Source organism: Lissotriton vulgaris, chromosome 2_1, assembly GCF_964263255.1.
Source record: "Lissotriton vulgaris chromosome 2_1, aLisVul1.2, whole genome shotgun sequence".
Classification (NCBI taxonomy): domain Eukaryota; kingdom Metazoa; phylum Chordata; class Amphibia; order Caudata; family Salamandridae; genus Lissotriton; species Lissotriton vulgaris.
The window spans coordinates 1,104,322,926-1,104,343,387 of NC_141687.1; the positions used below are offsets into that span (position 1 = coordinate 1,104,322,926).

General features: G+C 40.5%; 2 protein-coding genes across 3 annotated transcripts in view; both read left to right on the forward strand.

Moving 5' to 3' along the window:
- Positions 1 to 11,410, forward strand: part of LOC147731673 (uncharacterized) — a 32,464-nt gene extending 21,054 nt beyond the window's left edge. For both annotated transcript variants that reach the window (XM_086958785.1, XM_086958786.1), the window contains 3 exons: positions 8,908 to 9,345; positions 9,720 to 9,935; positions 11,153 to 11,410. In XM_086958785.1, coding sequence (XP_086814911.1) covers positions 8,908 to 9,345; positions 9,720 to 9,935; positions 11,153 to 11,410 — 912 coding nt within the window. The remainder of the gene's footprint in view (positions 1 to 8,907; positions 9,346 to 9,719; positions 9,936 to 11,152) is intronic.
- Positions 11,411 to 18,782: 7,372 nt separating this feature from the next.
- Positions 18,783 to 19,700, forward strand: LOC147731674 (zinc finger BED domain-containing protein 5-like). Its single transcript, XM_086954234.1, has one exon. The coding sequence runs from the start codon at positions 18,783 to 18,785 to the stop codon at positions 19,698 to 19,700; it is 918 nt and encodes a 305-aa protein (XP_086810360.1).
- The last annotated feature ends 762 nt before the right edge of the window (positions 19,701 to 20,462 follow it).

Below are 20,462 nucleotides of genomic sequence, written 5' to 3' on the forward strand. Positions count from 1 at the left end.
GGGGGACTACTGAATCTCACGTCACCTGCCTGAGCGTTCTAGCGCTTTGCAGGAGTACAGGTGAGCTCCTATTTACAGCTCCCACAACTCACGCAGCGGTGACGCGCAGCGGTAGCGCCTGACTCGCGCCGGAGTCAAGCCAGAGTCCTGCCCGTCTGCGCCCGTCCGCGTTCCGGAGGCGTTTTGGCAGCGGGCGGGGCTCTGTCTCACCGAGAATGAGTAATTTGGGTGCTCATCGGGTACGGTACTCCTTCACGGAGTTGCGCTCCTTGAATGTTAGGGAGAGCTGCTGTTGCACCGTTTTTCCGCGCCGTCATAGGGGTAAGTCGCGATGTCCCGGTTGTGGCTGGCATCCTACCCGGGTCCTGTCATCAGCCCCGCCTATTAGCACAGCGGGTGCTGAGTATGCTTGCATGCTGTTAAACACCAGATCTGCTCGCTGCCATGCGCAACACATCTTTGAGCTCCTCGAGACCGAGAAGCCACTCTGTCTTATGTTGACGGAGACTTGGTGGGGTGAAGCGTCCAATCCTGATGTGGCTATGGCCATTCCGCCTGATTTTGACATCTTCAGGAAGGACAGAGCAAAGGGCAGGGGTGGCGGGGTCGCATTGGTGGTAAAGAAGGGTACGCCCTGTACCATCTTGCCGACCGAGGACATCCGCGGCTCGGAATCGCTGGCTTTTTCAATCGTGCTAGCGCCGCATCAATCAGTCAAGGGACTGTTAGTTTACCGCCCCCCTGGTCCGCTTGGGACGTTTTTTGCCGACCTCGAGTTGGGGTTGGTGGGTTTAGCCCTGAGAGCAGAACACTGCTTGGTGGCGGGGGACTTTAACATCCGGATGGATGATCCGTCGGACCCCGCCGCTATTAAGCTCTTGGAGGTCATGACGTCGCTGGGTCTTATCCCGCATCTGCAGGGCCCGACCCACGATAAGGGGCATACCCTTGACCAGGTCTTCTCGACTTCTCCTTTGGTAGTGAATGAGATTCTTCCTGTCTTGTGGTCGGACCATTGGCTTGCCAAATTTGTAATCAGTGGCAATGTCAGGGTGCCGAACCCTGTCTCACAGCAGCAGGGACGAGCCTTTAGAGCATTTAGCAGGGTGACCCCTGAGATGCTGGCTCAGGCGGCTGCGACTCACCCTTGCCCTTTGTCTGGTGAGCTAGAGAGAGACTTGGAGTCCCTGCAAAAATGGCTGACGGAGAGGCTGAATGACCTGGCCCCTGTTCTGCCCCCCCGCCTGACACCTAAGCGGGTCTCGGCCCCTTGGTTTACCACTGCTCTGTGGGCTATGCGGCAGCAGTGCAAGGTAGCCGAAAGGGCCTGGCGGGCACATTACGATTGTAAGGACAGGTCTGCCTATAAGGCTCTGGTTAGAGCTTACCACCGGGACATCCGCCTTGAAAAAAAAGCCTATCTTGCGGGGAGAATTGAGGCAGCGTCAAACTCTAGTAAGGAGATTTTTACTATTGTTCGAGAATTCATTTCACCTCGGACTACCACCTCGGAAGAGGGCCCCGCAGTATCCTGGGCGGCGGATCTCGCGTGTTTTTTCACAGGCAAGATCAAACTCATCCAGGACTCCTTTCTATCGAGTGGACCGGTCACTTTGCCGATGCCCGAGGCGGGCACGCTTCCCCTAGTTAGGCAGGGCGCCATACTGGCTGAGTTTCCATCTCTGCCAGCCTCCGCTTCCCTAGCGCTTATGGGCAACTTAAAATCTGGGTCTCCGCTTGACCCCTGCCCAGCTAAGCTCCTGGGTAACTTGGCGGAGGTGGTTAATCCGCTGGCTCACCCTCTTCTCAACCTGTCGTTGAGTTTGGGAGAGGTGCCGCCAGCATGGAAGCAGGCAATGGTCATCCCGTTGCTTAAAAAGCCGGGACTTGACCCGAAAGCTCCAGCCAATTACAGGCTAATTTCGCTGCTGCCGGCCCTTGTAAAAATTTTGGAGAAGCACGTTCAGTCGGTGCTCTCCAATTTTTTGGAGTCCCATGAGATCTTGCATGACTCCCAGTCGGGCTTCCGCTCAAATCGCAGCACCGAGACCCCGCTTCTTGAAGGTTTCGGAAACCATTAAAGGGGTGCTGGATTCCGGGGGCAAAGTCATGCTGGTGTTGTTGGACTTGTCGGCGGCTTTTGACACCGTCCCCCATGAGGGCCTGCTCGCAAGACTCTCTGAGATTGGCCTGCGGGGGACGGTGCTCAAATGGTTTTCTTCCTTTCTGGCCGGCCGCCGGCAAACGATCTGGACACCACCTGACAACGCTGTAATGCCGCCTCTGGGAGTCGGGGTCCCTCAGGGCTCTATATTGAGCCTGACCCTTTTTAATATCTATATGACCCCTTTGGCGGCGGTGGTGGAGTCATTTGGTGCCCGGATCGTGTCGTATGCCGACGACACCCAGCTCCTCTTCTCCTGTGAGAGGGGGGCTGACTTTGACGGGGAGAGTATCCAGAATTGCCTTGGGGCTGTGTTCGCATGGTTCCAACTGCACAGCCTCAAGTGCAATTCCGACAAATCAGAGGTACTCTTCTTCGGGTGCGATACGGAGCCCTGCTGGCAGGCCTGGTGGCCCATCGACATGTTCCCTCCGTCCGGCTCTTCGCCCATGGCCCAAAACTTAGGGGTGAAGATGGACAAGGGGCTGACGATGAAAGCCCAGATTTTGGGGGTAACCGGTACCTGCTTCGGCCTTTTAAAAATGTTGCGGAAGTTTCTGCCTCTCTTGTCCGAGGAGCACAAGAGGTTGACAGTGCAGGCCCTGATAGGCTCCAGGTTGGATTATGCCAACATTCTTTACCTGGGCCTGCCAGAGTATCTGCTGCAGAGGCTGCAAGTTGTACAGAACGCGGCGGCCAGGGCCATCTTTGGCCTTAGTAGACGTACCAGCGTCTCTGGGTTGTTGGTGACGCTACACTGGCTACCCATACGCAAACGGATTGCCTTTAAGGCTCTGACCCTTGCCTATAAAGCGCTCCATGCTGTGGGAGCTGAACATCTCCAAAAGAGACTGACCTTTTACCTTCCTACCCACTCGTTGAGGTCGGAATCTCTACTTCTGGCGGCTGTTCCGCGCGTGAAGAGGGCCCGCCTAGGGGGTCGCTCCTTCAGTCTTCTGGCTCCACAGATGTGGAATTCATTACCGCTCTCTTTGCGGGGGGCGACTACCCTCCTTGATTTTAGAAGAGGTCTCAAAACCTGGCTGTTTTCTCAATAGGTCTGCCAGTAGCTCTGTTTTTTTCTGTTGTTTCCTCTCCTCTTTTATCTGTGTTGTGTTATTCTGAAATCTGTCCGCCTTACCTAAAGCGCCGGGACACTCTTTTTGAGTAACCGTTGCGCTATACAAAAAGACAAATAACATAACACATAACATAACATAACATAACTAGCAATATGTTCAAAGAATATGGAGTCACCATTAATCCAGATTGGCAATATACACCTGCAAATATAACACCTTGTAATGACACTTCTGATACTAACGATACATCAGATTCTGAAGACAACATAGCAGCAGGGAATTTAGATACTATGTTAACTAATGAAACTATAACTACAGAAAATACTAATATTTTAAATTTAGCACCTGCAGAACATAACACACCAAGAGGTCTATATGAAGACATAGATTCTGAATATTTAGCTTTCCCTACAATATTTTGTGGCAAGCGAAGGCTAACAAATAAAGAAAGGCATGTACCAGTACATTACAGCACAATTTGTCAATGGGAATTAAGGAGTAATGATAAAAGAGTAGCAAAGTCTATAACAAATGTTTTCTTTAAATTGACAAAGTTGCGCATAAAACAAATACATAGCAAAATATACATCTCCCTTAGGAAATACTTTAATAATGGCCATGTTATAACTGCAAAAGACATCAAACAAAAATTAGACAAAATTCTACAATTTAATGAGGGGTACAAAATACTTAAAACTGTACGTAGTTCACCACCATATTGGGAGCAATGCAAAAAAGATGTATTTGCTATGATCAGACAATTAGGGATACCAACTTTCTTTCTGACTTTATCAGCTGCTGAAACAAAATGGTATCATTTAATTAACATCTTATTGCGTAGTGAAAACCAAAAGGAATGTACAAAAGAAGAATTTCAAAATATGTCATGGGAAACAAAATGCGCATTAATACAACAAAATCCTATAACTTGTGCAAGACATTTTGACTTCCAAGTTAGAAAACTATTTAATTGTATACTATTACATGAAAGTAATCCTATCGGCAAAATAATAGATTACTTTTATAGAGTAGAATTCCAACAACGAGGATCCCCACATATACATGCCATAATATGGATCGAGAATGCCCCACAATATGAAACTTCTGAACTCAATAAAGTTATTACTTTTATCAATAAGTATGTAACATGTGCAAAAACTCAAGATCCAAATATAGAGTCTTTATTACCGCTCCAAAAGCACGGGCATACAAAGAATTGTCGTATTAAACATAAAAGAACATGCAAATATCAGTACCCAAAATATCCAATGCCAGAAACGTATATATTAGAACAATTAGAGCTAGACAAAACAGATCAAGATCTCCTTCAGCAAATTGAACTAATACATCTAACGATGAACTCACAAGAATTTCAAAATTACACTTTTAGTCAGTTTTTAGATTCAATGCAACTAGATATAAAACAGTATCTTAAATGTATACAATCAATTATTGAAAAGAAAACTATTTTTCTACAAAGAACACCTGCTGAATGCTTTATTAATAACTACAATCCTACAATTTTACAAGCATGGCAAGCAAACATAGATATACAATACATCTTAGATGCATATGCCTGTGCTGTATATATTGTTTCATATATTAGTAAATCTCAACGTGGAATGAGCAAAATAATTGCACAAGCTGCAAAAGAAGTATATCACAATCCAAGTATAAAAGAACAACTCAAGCATATAGGTAACAAATTCTTAAACTGTACCGAGATAAGTGCGCAAGAAGCTGCCTACCTCATACTTCAAATCCCTTTACGAAAAAGTTCTAGATCTTTTGTATTCATTAATACAAGCCCACAAGAAAAGAGGACATACCTAATAAAAGACATTGAGACTATAAATTTATTGCCAGATACTTCTAATAACATTCAATATGAAAATATTATAGTAAAGTACAGCAAACGCCCTGAAATATTAGAAACATGTACATTAGCTGACTATGCATCTATGTATGATGTTAAAAAAATAAAATAAAAAAAGGAATAAAGAAACGGACCATGAAAATTTTCTTGCAGAAAATAACTTTTATAGCTCAGATGAGGAAGAACTTGAGATTAATCTGCAACATGAAGAAATAGAAGTAGACTACGCAAAACGCAAAAAACAAAAAATAATTCGATATTGTAGATTTAACAAAAACAATGACTCCGAAAATTATTATAGAGAATTGATAATGCTTTATTACCCATGGAGAGTTGAACATCAAATAATTGGTCAGAAAGAAACCTATTATGAACGCTATCTAGAAATTCAAAGCACAATTGACTATTATCATAATAAATATAATAAAACATTAACAACAAACGACAATGAAAATAGTACATTAGATCCATTACTTATACCTCCCACAGAAATAGAAAATGATGACAACATATGTCCAGAAATACAAGCTAATGAACAAATAATGTATGACTTATCATTCGATTTAGGAATTAGAAGTACAACTATTGAAGAAGAACTAACAAATAATTTAATACCAAATGAGCAATATAACAGTATAATGCAAAATCTTACCAATAAACAACTTAACTTTATATACCATCACTTACATTGGATAAAGACAAAAGAAACACCCTGCTACACATTTTGTGCAGGTGGTGCAGGAGTAGGTAAAAGCTTCCTTATTACTGCACTTTACCAAACATTACTATGATACTACAATACTAAAGCAGGAGAAAATCCAGACAACATATATGTATTGCTTACAGCTCCAACGGGCAAAGCAGCACATAACATTCATGGTAAAACACTACATAGTACTTTTAAAATACCGGTTTCGCAAACACTAGATCACAAACCACTAACTCATGAGAACCGGAGCACACTACAAAACCAATTAATGCATCTAAAAATAGTAATAATTGATGAAATCCCAATGGTAGGAGCAAATATATTCAATTTCATACATAATAGACTACAAGAAATAAAAATGTCTAACCTCCCTTTTGGTGGTGTATCAATTTTAGCAATTGGAGATTTTTATCAATTAAAGCCAGTATTTGACCCATACATTTTTGAAACTTCTAAATATTCATACAGACCATTAAGTACTAATCTATGGCAAGAACATTTTAAGTTATTTGAGTTAACTAAAATAATGAGACAGCTCAATGACTTACCATTTGCTGAACTACTAAACAGATTACGAGAAGGAAAACAAACTACTGAAGATATAATACAGATACAAACACGAGAATTTGAACCACCAGAAAACATTATCAAAACTATACCTTACATTATGGGAACTAACAATGAAGTTAATAGCATTAATAGTGCAGTTTTATTGCAACATATACAACATTACCCAGTTTACACAGCAACAGCAGTAGATACAGTTGCATCTGACTTAACTGAAATTGTTAAAAAGAAAATTCTTAGTCAATTGCCTACAGACTCAACAAAAACAATGGGCCTGCCATTCGTTGTCCATATTGCCTTGAAATTAAGATATGATCTAACTAGCAATATTAATGTTAATGATGGCTTAACAAATGGTGCTACAGGCATAGTTGAATTTGTAGAAACAATAAATAACACCCCTAATGTTATATGGATTCATTTTGATGATGAAAATGTTGGTAAATATACAAGGCAGGAAAATAAACACATATATAACACTAACATTTTGCCTACTTGGACACCAATACATGCTATATCGCGCCATTTTCAATTTACCAAAAAATTTATAACAATTATACGCAAACAATTTCCCCTACGACAATCATCTGCACGTACTATACATAGAACACAAGGAGCAACTATGGAACCACTTTACATACACTTTAACAATAGCAAAGTACATCATATGCATTATGTGGCTTTAAGCAGAGCCAAATCATTAGCTAACATATATATTAAAAACTTTAACCCAGACAAAATAGCTGTCCATGCTAAAGTACATGACGAAATGACAAGACTAAGAACAGATATGCTATTGCAAATATCTGTACCACAATTATGTAACTACAGCCAAATGTGTAATTTGATAGTGCAAAATATACGTTCACTGCAAAAGAATTACACAGCTATAAAAGCAGACACAAATCTAATGAATGCAGATATTCTATGCTTCACTGAAATAAACACTACTAGAATAGCTGATAGCAATACTTTCTTAATAGAACAGTACCATCTATTAATATTTGACAAATTCCACCATCAAGTAACAAACCATGGGATAGCAATTTACTACAGGAAAAATATTTTTTTAATTCCTATATATGAAACACAACACGAAATTGACATTCTACATTTTACTCTGCAGCTTAATAATTGCAACTACTTATTTGTTATACTATACAAACCACCACATGTACACATACAAACACTATTACAAGTTTTAAGTACGATATTGAACTTTTACCCTAATTATAATTACTGCATAATGGGTGACTTCAACATAGATTTAATACAATCATCACAAAATGCTAACATACTGCTACAATATATGGTAAACGAATTCAAATGTGAACAGAAAGTAACAGAATATACAACTGACTACAAATCGACTTTAGATCATATCTATAGTAATGTAAACTTAAGTCACTATGGTATATTAGAGTCATATTATAGTGATCACAAAGCTTTATGGGTTGCAATTTAGTAAGCATGTTGTATATATATGTGTGTATAAATAGTTCGCTATCTTTATGCGGCTAAATCAGTATTTATGTTAAGTAGTAACTCAGTGGCTCTCTATGGGTATATATGTAGCTCTGTATATGTGTTGATAGCTCTCTGTGTGTATGGCTGTCTCAGTATATGGAAGTTTATGGATGTATCAGTATGTAGTGCTCTGTATGTATGTCTGAGTGATACACTTTTTGTCTGTGTGTGGTAGACTCTCTCTCTATATATACCTCACTCTCTCTCCCTATCACTTTCTCTCACTAACTCTCTCTCTCACTACATCACTCACTCTAACTATGTCACACACTACTTCACTCTCTCACTAACTCATTCACTCTCTCTAACTCACTCTCTATCTCACTACTCAACTCTATCTAAATAACAGCAACACAATAACACTACTTCACTAACTCTCACTCAATAGCTCATTAAATAACTGTTGCTACATACATCACTCTCTTGCTACATCACTCTCTAACACACTATCTCACAACTTCACTCTCTACTTCACTACATCACTCTCTCACTACATCACTCTCTCTCAATTTCACAATTTCACTCTCACTACATCACTATATCACGCCTCGCTCTCTCTAAAGTTCAGTAAGTCAATAACTCACTAACATAATCACTATCTCACTAACACACAAATTCTATCTCTTTAACTCACTACATCACTCTCTCTCGATCTCACTTCATCAGATTCCCAATCTCTCTATCACACTAAATAACTTCCACTCTCTATTTCACTAACGCACTCTATCTCACTAACTCACAACATCACTCTCTGTTTATATCTCAACATTCCTAAGCATCACTACCTAACTCTTTCAATACTTCACTCTGTCTCTCACTACCTCACTCTCTATCTACCTCACTCTCTCTCACTACATAACTCTCTCTATTTAATAAGCCAGTTGTATAATTTCATAGGTTACTTTATGTTACTTCAAGATAAAGTACAATGTATTCAACAGTTATATTCAAAATGTATACTCACAATTTATTCTCATTTCAGATGATTTCTATACAAGAAATTAAGATGGGCAAACAAGATGAGAGCAAACCTTATCAAAAGGCTATAAAAGCAAACATTGTAACATGTTCTCAAAAAACAAACTACCAAAATGCTAAGAAAGAAAACAAAATCTTATACCACCTTGCCCTAGCAGATGAAAGTGGTTCAATAAAAGCAACATGCTATAATGATGATTTTTACAATCAAACCAAACAAGGAAATGGAATTATTATAAGAAATTTCCTAGCAAAGAACAATGTTGTACTTTTAACGAAACATACAAAAATATCAAGGATGATACCTTTAACGCTTACAAGTGAAATTCTGGACGAAGCAAAAAATATACTAGAACCACCAGCTCCACCAGTATCACTGATTAAAACAATAAGACAAGCAAAATTACGGACATTAATGAGCATAACAGGGACAATATCCGAGGTATGTTAATAAGTACAACACAAACTCTATTCAAACATGCTCTCTGCCCCACGCGCTCTGCCCCACGCTCTCTGCCCCCACGCTCTCTGCCCCCACGCTCTCTGCCCCCACGCTCTCTGCCCCCACGCTCTCTGCCCCCACGCTCTCTGCCCCACATTTTCTCTTCAACACACTCTCTTCACAAAAATATGTCTGCACTCTGTCTGCACCGCACTCTGTCTGCACCGCACTCTGTCTGCACCGCACTCTGTCTGCACCGCACTCTGTCTGCACCGCACTCTGTCGGCACCGCACTCTGTCGGCACCGCACTCTGTCTGCTATACTGACACATTACATCACTAATAAAAACTAATATTTACTTTATCTTTTACAGGAAGAAGAAACTAAAAACATTTTTGTGTCAGGACAAGAAACACAATTAAAATCTATCACAGTTATAGACACAACAGACTCTGTCAAAATAACATTATGGAGAAATGCAACAGAATTCCCAATAACACTTGGAACGTATGTCAAAATGACACACTTAACCGTCCACGAGTTTAATAATGAGAAAATGTTAAATACTACGCGGAATACACATATAGAGGTAAGTACTACCCACACTCGCTGCCCCCACGCTCTCTGCCCCCACGCTCTCTGCCCCCACGCTCTCTGCCCCCACGCTCTCTGCCCCCACGCTCTCTGCCCCAACAGCTCTCCTCAACGCTCTCTGCCCCCACGCTCTCTGACCCCACGCTCTCTGCCCCCACGCTCTCTGCCCCAACAGCTCTCCCCAACGCTCTCTGCCCCCGCGCTCTCTGCCCCCGCGCTCTCTGCCCCCGCGCTCTCTGCCCCCGCGCTCTCTGCCCCCCGTGCTCTCTGCCCCCCGCGCTCTCTGCCCCCGCGCTCTCTGCCCCCGCGCTCTCTGCCCCACACGCTCTCTGCCCCACGCGCTCTCTGCCCCACGCGCTCTCTGCCCCACACTCTGTGTATATGTAGATTTGAGTGCGTTTACCTCTATGTATGCAAAGCTCAATAGGTGGGTAGGTGTCTATGTGTGTTTCTTTAAGTGGCTCTATATGTGTATAATTAACTCTCTATGTCTATGTAAATGCCTCAATATGTATGTTACCTAGATCTATATCTTACAGCACTATCTATCACTACCTAACTCTCTCACTACCTCACTCTCTAACTCACTACATCACTCTCTATCTTACTACATCACAAATTCACTCTCTATCTATCTCACTACCTCACTTTCTCTTACTCTCTATCTCACTCCCTCACTTTCACTACATCACTCGCAATATACCACACTCACTCTCTTTAACTGTAGATCTGTATCTTACAGCACTATCTATCACATCACTCTCTCACTACCTCACTCTCAATTTCACTACATCACTCTCTATCTTACTACATCACAAATTCACTCTCTCACTACCTCACTTTCTCTCTATATCACTTCATCTTTATATTACTTTCTATCTCACTCCATCACTTTCAACACCTCACTCAAAATATATCTCACTCAGTCTCTTGAAATCACTCTCGCTCTCTCACTACATCAATAAATCTAACTCAAAACTCCACTCAATTTATCTCACTACCTCACTATCTTACAACATCTATCTCTCAAAACATCACAACTACACAATCTCCCACTAAATAAGTACATCACTCTCTCTCGCTCTCACTACCTCACTCTCTATCTTTAAAACTATCACTTTCTATTTCACTTACCATCTGGACTACTACAATAACAGAATAATCAGAATGCACACTATATGCCTCTATTAACAATTTATTTTTACTTTGCAGGTAATAGAACCACCTTTGGAAAAAATAAATATTACAATATATGGGATTGAAAATACGACGCAAGAAAAATGTACCCTAACCGTACACATTCAAGACACTGAACTTTTAAAATCAATGGACATCGAAAATACTATTATAATGGACTACTTCGATATACCTACAGACGTAGAAGACTTTAGTGAAGCTCTCATGCTAAAATTACCAAAAAATGTAAATGTTATATTTAAAAATGGCTCCATTCTTGAAATAATCAAATAAGATTACAAAAATGTAATTAAAAGTTAACACTAATGCAAAGTTTAAGAAATGTAAACAAAAGTATATAAAAATTCTAATTAATAAAATTTTTTAAACACTTTTCAGTACTAATTATTTACAAGAAACAACAATGTATTTGATCTTCAGAACTATCAATGCATATTTACAAATAGTCTAGGATTACCTCTGTATGTGTAAGTCAGTAGCTATGTATGTCCTCATTCTATCTCAAACTCTCACTTTCACTACCTCATTCTCTTCCCATCACAACGTCACTCACTCTCTCTAACTCACTCTATCAATATCACTAACTCACTCTTTCAACATCACTAATCCACTAAATATATCTCACTAACTCACTACTCACACAATCAAACACTCAATACCTCACTCACTAACACAATATCTATCTCACTACCTCACAAATTCACTCTCTCTCTCTAACTCACTATTTCACTCACTCTATATCTCACTAATTCACTTTCAATACCTCTTTCACTACATCACTCTCTCTCAAGCTCACTACCTCACAACGTCACTCTCTGTTTCAATCTCACTACATATAACAACACTACACCTCACAAACTCACTCTTTAACTACCTCACTCTCTGTCACTCACTACCTCACTCTATCTACCTCACTCTCACTACCTTACTATCTCTATTTGTATCACACTAAGACATTTTCACTCTGTTTAACTACATTACTCTATAGCTCACTACCACACAAACTCACTCACTGTTTACATCTCACTACCGTAAATGATTCCAATACCTCAATACCAAACTCTTTCACAAACTCACTTTTTCCTTCTCTCACTACCTCACTCTCCATCTACATCTTTATCACTACATAACTCTGTCTACTACACTATATTTATCTCAGTACTTCACTATCTCACAACTTCTCTCTCTAAAAATATAACAACTTCACTCTCTCACTACTTCACTCTCTCACTATAACTCACTACATCAATAACTCTATCTCACTACCTCACTCTTTCTATCACAGTAACTCACTTCTACTCTCTCTATCACTACCTCCCTATCTCACTACAGCACAACATCCCTCTCGCTAACTACCTCACTCTTTACTACCTCACACTCTATCTCACTACATCACACTCTATCTACCTCACTCTCTACCTCACTCTCTCCTACTACCTCACTCTCTATTTCAATATCTCACTCTATCTTGCTACCTCACTCTCTCTCTGCTAATGCAATAAGTATCCCATATGGGGATTGGGGGGGAAATTGACGCCCACGGATTGTCAGAAACTTTGATGTGTACACATAGGGAGGGATTATATAACTGCAAATGTGTGTTATGACTAAGGCATCTAATGTGCTGATGGCCATAGTGCCGACACAAGTGTTCATTGTTTTAATGTCAGTACAGTATTAACACAGGGCAGAACGTGCTGCACTAAGAAAACGTTTGCTACAACCTGAAATGTATATAATAAAAATCAGTGGAAAGCAAAAAAAATAGGATCTATGTGCTGCACATATGTGGACCTAAAAAAATGAAAACTCTGCAAAAAAAATAGGAAGAAGTTGCTAGGGAATGTCACTGCCTCGTGATGCTTCAGTCAAATAAGTTTGGCTGCCTTTACAGCCCACTGTGACTATATTCTGTACAGTAAACAGCTACAAAAAAGTGACCAGTGATATAAAATATTCAACAATTACTGTACTCCTTCCACCATCAATTGGATCACTATGTTGCCAGCTTTTCAGCTGTGCGCTATTTGGACAGGGTCTGTTAGACTGACATCATTTTCTGATGTCTTCTCACATTAATGGTGCCTAACAGTCGGAGGAGGGGAGGGAAAAAGAAGTCTGTGGTGTGTTTCAATCTCACTACATATAACAACACTACACCTCACAAACTCACTCTTTAACTACCTCACTCTCTCAGTCACTCACTACCTCACTCTATCTACCTCACTCTCACTACCTCACTATCTCTATTTGTATCACACTAAGACACTTTCACTCTGTTTAACTACATCACTCTATATCTCACTACCACACAAACTCACTCACTGTTTACATCTCACTACCGTAAAAGATTCCACTACCTCAATACAGAACTCTTTCACGGACTCACTTTTTCCTTCTCTCACTACCTCACTCTCTATCTACATCACTAAATAACTCTGTCTACTACACTATATTTATCTCAGTACTTCAGTATCTCACAACTTCTCTCTCTAAAAATATAACAACTTCACTCTCTCACTACTTCACTCTCTCACTATAACTCACTACATCAATCACTATCTCACAACCTCACTCTTTCTATCACAGTAACTCACTTTCACTCTCTCTATCACTACCTCCCTATCTCACTACATCACAACATCCCTCTCTCTAACTACCTCACTCTTTACTACCTCACACTCTATCTCACGACATCACTCTCTCTCACTACCTCACTCTCTATTTCAATATCTCACTCTATCTTGCTACCTCACTCTCTCTCTACTAATGCAATAAGTATCCCATATGGGGTTTTGGAGGGGTGATGGACGCCCACGGATTGTCAGAAAGTTTGATGTGTGCACATGGGGAGGGGTTATATAACTACAAATGTGTGTTATGAGTAAGGCATCTAATGTGCTGATGGCCATAGTGCCGACACAAGTGTTCATTGTTTTAATGTCATTACAGTATTAACACAGGGCAGAACGTACTGCACTAAGAAAACGTTTGCTACAACCTGAAATGAACATCCTAAAATTCATGCCTCCAAAGTTTCTACGCTAATATGCAAGTACCTCACCTTGGCTAGACTTTTACTTTGCATTCTGGGGCTTGTAGTCCTAGTTTTATATAATAAAAAAAAGTGGAAAGCAAAAAAACTAGGATCTATGTGCTGCTCATATGTGGACCTAGACAAATTGAAAGCTCAGCAAAACAAATAGGAAGAAGTTGCTAGTGAATCTCACTGCCTCGTGATGCTTCAGTCAAATAAGTTTGGCTGCCTCTACAGCCCACTGTGACTATATTCTGTACAGTAAACAGCTACTAAAAAGTGAACAGGGATGTAAAAAATTCAACAATTACTGTACTCCTTCCACAATCAATTGGATCAGTATGTTGGCAACTTTTCAGCTGTGCGCTATTTGAACAGGGTCTGTTATAATGACATCATTTTCTGATGTCTTCTCACATTAATGGTGCCTAACAGTCGGAGGAGGGGGGGAAAATGAAGTCTGTGGTGTGAGCTGTGTCTCTTTAATTTACCAGATTCATAAACGTACACATTACTTACCACGCCTACTTCCTGCAACTCTGACACCACGGGTCCATTCAGGTGGATAGAGCAGCATGTGCATGGGACATATTGTAGTAGGTGAAAACTTTAACAAAAAATGTGGATTCATTTTAAAACCAAAAAAGGAAGTTTTGAAGTTGGGATTTAAGAATCGGTGATTTTCAGATTTAAGCTACAATCTACAAAGCTTAAATATAGGTGAGCAGAGGTAGGCAACTGTAACCCAACCTGCTCTTTAGTACACCTAATATCTGTATCACAACCTCACAAATTCACTCTCTCTATCTCACTACCTCACAAATTATCTCTCTCTCACTACTTCACTCACTCTATATCTCACTAATTCACTTTCGCTACCTCTTTCACTACATCACTCTCTCTACACCTCACAAACGCACTTATTGACTACCTCACTCTCTGTCACTCACTACCTCACTCTATCTACCTCACTCTCACTACATCAATATCTCGATTTGTATCACACTAAGACACTTTCACTCAGTTTAACTACATCACTCTCTCTATCTCACTAACACACAAACTCACTCACTGTTTCAATACCTAACTCTTTCACTAACTCACTTTCTCCTCTAACTACCTCACTCTCTATCTGCATCGTTATCACTACATAACTCTCTCTAACTCACCACTACACTCTATTTATCTCAGTACTTCACTATCTCACAACTTCTCTCTCTAAAAATATAACAACACACTCTCTCACTACTTCGTTCTCTAGCTCACATCATAACTTCACTCTCACTATAACTCACTACATCAATCACTCTCTATCTCACTACCTCACTCTTTCTATCACACTAACTCACTTTCACTACCTCTCTATCTCACTACATCACAACATCACTCTATGCTTATATCTCGCTACATCACAACATCCCTCTCTAACTACCTCACTCTTTACTAACTCACACTCTATCTCACTACATTACACTCTATCTACCTCACTCTCTCTCACTACCTCACTCTCTATTTCAATACCTCACTCTATCTTGCTAACTCACTCTCTCTCTGCTAATGCTATAAGTATCCCATATGCAAAAATAAAATAAAAAACCAATAAAGAAAATAACAATGCCATTTATTTACAGATACAAAATATATAAAAAAAATGAGCACTACCAATAGCTCTAACTATAATATTGCCGAGACCATTGCATTGTAAATGCTTGTTTATTTAGTCAGGAAAGTACTATCCGTGTGCGTGCGCGCTGCATCTGCATTAGCAGATAATGATGCAGTGTTAGAGTATCTCTCTGATAGGAGTGAGTTCTCCCATGCCTGCCCGGTTAGGATGCACTCAGACATGTCGCCAAGTGTGCGGCCTTTTGCTTCCCTTGCCTTATTACTGACGAAGCGAATGATAGTTTACATGTGAGGGAAAAATTGGGCCCCTGCTATTAAAACATAACTGACTGATTTAATCCATTGAAATGAACAATTGGAGCTTTACTATTGCGCAACTTCCCACACAAATAAGCCAAGAAACATCCTATCCTACAATCCTATTTGTTACACGGGGACATGATTACACACTGAATTAGACCAGTGGCTGACGAACGCCAGAGTGGGGTATAATAGTGCCTGGCTACCAACTTGAGGGACTTTCACAGGTGTGATGCTGCACCGGTTGACTCTGTAGGATATTTAGCTTCACATCCTGTGCAGCTCGTCTGGTTCTGCCCTGTGCCCTCTGCGAAGATCCGAGTTAAGTAAGTGTTTTTTATTTACTCAACTTTTCATAGGCCCCCTATGCATCTTTAATGAAAGTACTATCCGTGTGCGTGCCCGCTGCATCTGCGGTGATAGTTTGCCCTCCGACCTCCTCTTCCTCATTAAAAAGGTCTTTAGCAACACCAAGCTGCTTAGCGAATGGCTTCGAATATGGTTGCATTTCCCTCGTATTTCTCTCACAGTGACAGATGCCCCGTAATTTCAGGCAGAACACAAATTAACTAATCATCAGGGAACCTTTCCGGGCTGTTTCTTTTCACCGTGAAAGTTAATGTCCCACAAAATGAAAAACATGTTGGTTCATAGAACCAGGGTTACAGTACCTGTTGTCAGACATGTTGTAGATTGAAGTCCCGTTCTTGCTGGAAGAGTTCTCTGCATTAATCCAATTGCGTCCACCAAACACACCCAGACCCTGGCCCCCACCCTGAGCCCTAAAACACCCCCAGGCCAAAATTCTACCCTGACCCAGTCCCTTGCCCTCAGTCCTAAAATGGCCCCAAACCCCCAAAAAGTTCCATGACCCCTGCCCCCCACCTTGAGCCTTAAAACGGCCCCCAAGCCCAATAAGCATTTGCAATGCAATAGGTCTCGCATTAGGAAAGTTAGAGCTATTGGTATTGTAATTGACAAATTTGTTTTTTATGTGTTGGTTTTGAAAATAGCGAAATAAATAGCTTTGTCATTTACAATGCCAATAGTTTTAACTTTCGCAAATGTGACACCTATAGCATTTGTAATGTAATATGTATTGTATTAACGTGACTTAGATGTATTGATATTACAAATAACAATGGCTTTAATTTATTTTTAATAATTAATACTTCAATAAAAGTTATTGTAATTTATAATGGCAATAGCTTAAAATTTGGTAAATAACTTTTGTGAAGATTATGTTCAGTGTATTTTATTGAGACTAAAATCCAAGACCAGAAGTGAAATATTAACATCTTTTTGTGACATTTGTAATAAAGCTTGAAACATTGAGAGAACATATTTGAACCAGGTGTTGTTGAATGGTTGCACAGATTGATGATGTGGTGGCGCTGAGTGATGTTGTGGTTGCGACGAGTGATGCTGTGACTTTCAGTGATGCTGTGGTAGCGCATAGTAGTGATGTGGTGCCCCTGAGTGATGCTGGGGTGGTGCTGAGTGATGCTGTGGGGATGTGATAGAGTGAGTGCGATATATAGATAGAGGGAGGGCGATAGATAGATAGATAGAGTGTTGGCGATAGAGTGAGTGCGATGGATAGACAGATAGAGTGAGTTAATAATTTTCTGCTGTGGGCAGCGTGTGTGTGGGTGTGTGTATGTGTGTGTGTGTGCCTGCATGTGTGTGAAAGAATTAGCACTAAATAGCACGTGTGTGAGTTGGTCCTTCCAGGATGTGAACTGAAGACCTTTATTACATAACTGAAGATGTCAGCAGCGAGCGTTTAAAACACAGAAAAATCTTGCTGTGAATGTGTGTGTGGGTGCGTGCATGTGTGTGAAAGAATTAGCACTAAATAGCACGTGTATGAGTTGGTCCTGCCAGGATGTGAACTGATGACCTTTATTACATAACTGAAGATGTCAGCAGCGAGCGTTTAAAACACAGAAAAATCTTGCTGCGAATGTGTGTGTGTGCGTGCGTGCATGTGTGTGAAAGAATTAGCACTAAATAGCACGTGTAGATTCTTGAAAGATGGCAGCCATTATTTTCAACACCGCTTGGGCAGCAGTTTGATTTTCCCAACCATTTGAGAGGTTTCAAAAACGTGGTCCTCCAACTTAATTAGCATTTCCCATGGGCAACGTTGGCTTGATGCTTCCACCTTCATTGGCATGTTTTCTGCTTGGCGCACTGCTACCTCATTTAGGTTGCCTGTCTCTGGTCCAGTCAAAAAGGCTTCGGTGTCATAGCAGAGCAATATGTGGTTGTTTATTTGATTATCTCTTGGTTGTTTCCAGTTCAAATAAGTACATTAAAAATGAGACATCGATTTGTTTTTTTAGGAAAGTAAGCAATATAGTTTGGTGTGGAAGACCATGGCATGGAAATGTAAGGGCCTTCTGCTATAGGATGTAAGATAATTGTGGGTTCGGGACAGCTCACTTGGCATTGGTAGTCTGCCAGAGCCAGCGCCTATGCAGTTATCACTTCTGTCCCACATTATGCTCAGAGCTCTGATTTCACATGATTATCTACTACTCAAATCCTGAAATGTTACTGGAGAGAATGAAGACTGTAAGCAAGGCATAAGATTGTTAAACTTCGTATCTTATGTTCTTCCTATCTCTAGATTTCCACATTTCTTCATTTTCACGTGAAAGCAAACAGAAACTCAAAATGTGTAAGTTTATAATTCAGAAGCGAAAAACGGGTGACAATGACGTTTGCGAAGAACACAATGTAGCAGCTATTGAGCAAAGTACCCAAGAATCAACTGAATACTCAGTACGTGAGAAGTGTAAAGGGAAAATCGCCAATCCCCGTTTATATAACAAAGCTTATATGGAACTGGGGTTCACATTTTCTGGTAATGAAAACCATCCTTGTCCCCAGTGTTTAGTTTGTGGGGAAATACTTGCAAATGAAAGCATGGTACCAAATAAATTAAAACACCATTTTACCACAAAACACAGCCATTTGTCAGCAAAACCAGTAGAATACTTTATTGAGCTTGCGAAATCTATAAGGAAGCAGTCTGCATCATTCACAAAGAGAATGAAGACATCAGAGAAAGCTCAAAAGGCAAGTTACTTGGTTGCTCAAATAATTGCCAAAAACAAGGAAGCACACACTGTTGCCGAAACCACCATTAGGCAATCTTGCTGTGCTATTGTTCGAACAATGTTTGGGCCAGAATTTGAGATTGAAGTAAATAAAATCCCTTTGGCAGATAACACAATTGGAAGACGGATTCAAGATATGTCTGCTAACGTTAAGCTGCAAATGAAGGATATTTTTCAAGACGACAATAGGATCTTTGCATTGCAACTAGATGAATCAACAGATGTCAGTGGGTTAGATCAATTACTGGTTTTTATACGTTTTATTCATACTGACACAATTATTGAGCAATTCCTGTGTTGCCCAGAACTTCCATTGAGAACTAGAGGTGAGGATATATTTCAAACTTTAGATTGCTTCATGAAGGAAAATAATTTGCGCTGGTTTGCTTGTGTTGGGATATGCACGGATGGCGCACCATCAATGGTTGGCTCAACAAAAGGATTTATAGCTTTAGCAAAGAAAGAAAATTAAACTATCATATTTACTCATTGCTTTTTACATCGCGAGGCACTAGTCACGCAAACCATTGGGAATGACTTAAGGGAAGTTATGGACAAAGTGATTCAAATTGTGAATTACATTAAAAGTTGACCTCTTAAATCAAGAATATTTGCTCATATTTGTGTACAAATGGGTGTAAGGTTTGAAAAGCTCCTACTGCACACAGACGTTCGTTGGCTCTCAAGAGATCGAGTGCTTTGTTGTGTATATAAATTGCGTGACATGATCCGTTCATGAAAACAATGCCTGACTAGAAGAGCAGTTTACCCTGATTGAACAAGAATACGAGGCACATACTGGTTCACTAAGAACTGGGGTATCTTTATTACACTGATCATAAAAAGAACAATACAATACTATGACATAAATCCTGCAAAGGAAAGTGAAAGGTTAGAATGTGCACACTATAGAATATGGGCAGATATCACCTTATTAACGTGAAGTCGGGGTTCGGCAGTCATCTAGGTTCCCTTCTCGTCTGTGCCTTGGCTCGTCTTAAAGTCACACCTTGGCAGTCACGGATACACGTCTGCACCGCTATGCTCTGTCTTTTCTGCTTCCCTCCAAGTCACTGGAACCTTCCTTTCATTAGCTGCTTTCTCTCTGGCTGTTCTGCACTACTCCTCTCTCCTCTCAATCACAGACCATCTCCACTTCTCGGCTTCGATCTTATAATTTAGTTTCAGCCACTCTGGTATTCGTTCTTTTGATTAACTGCTTCATTCGAAATGC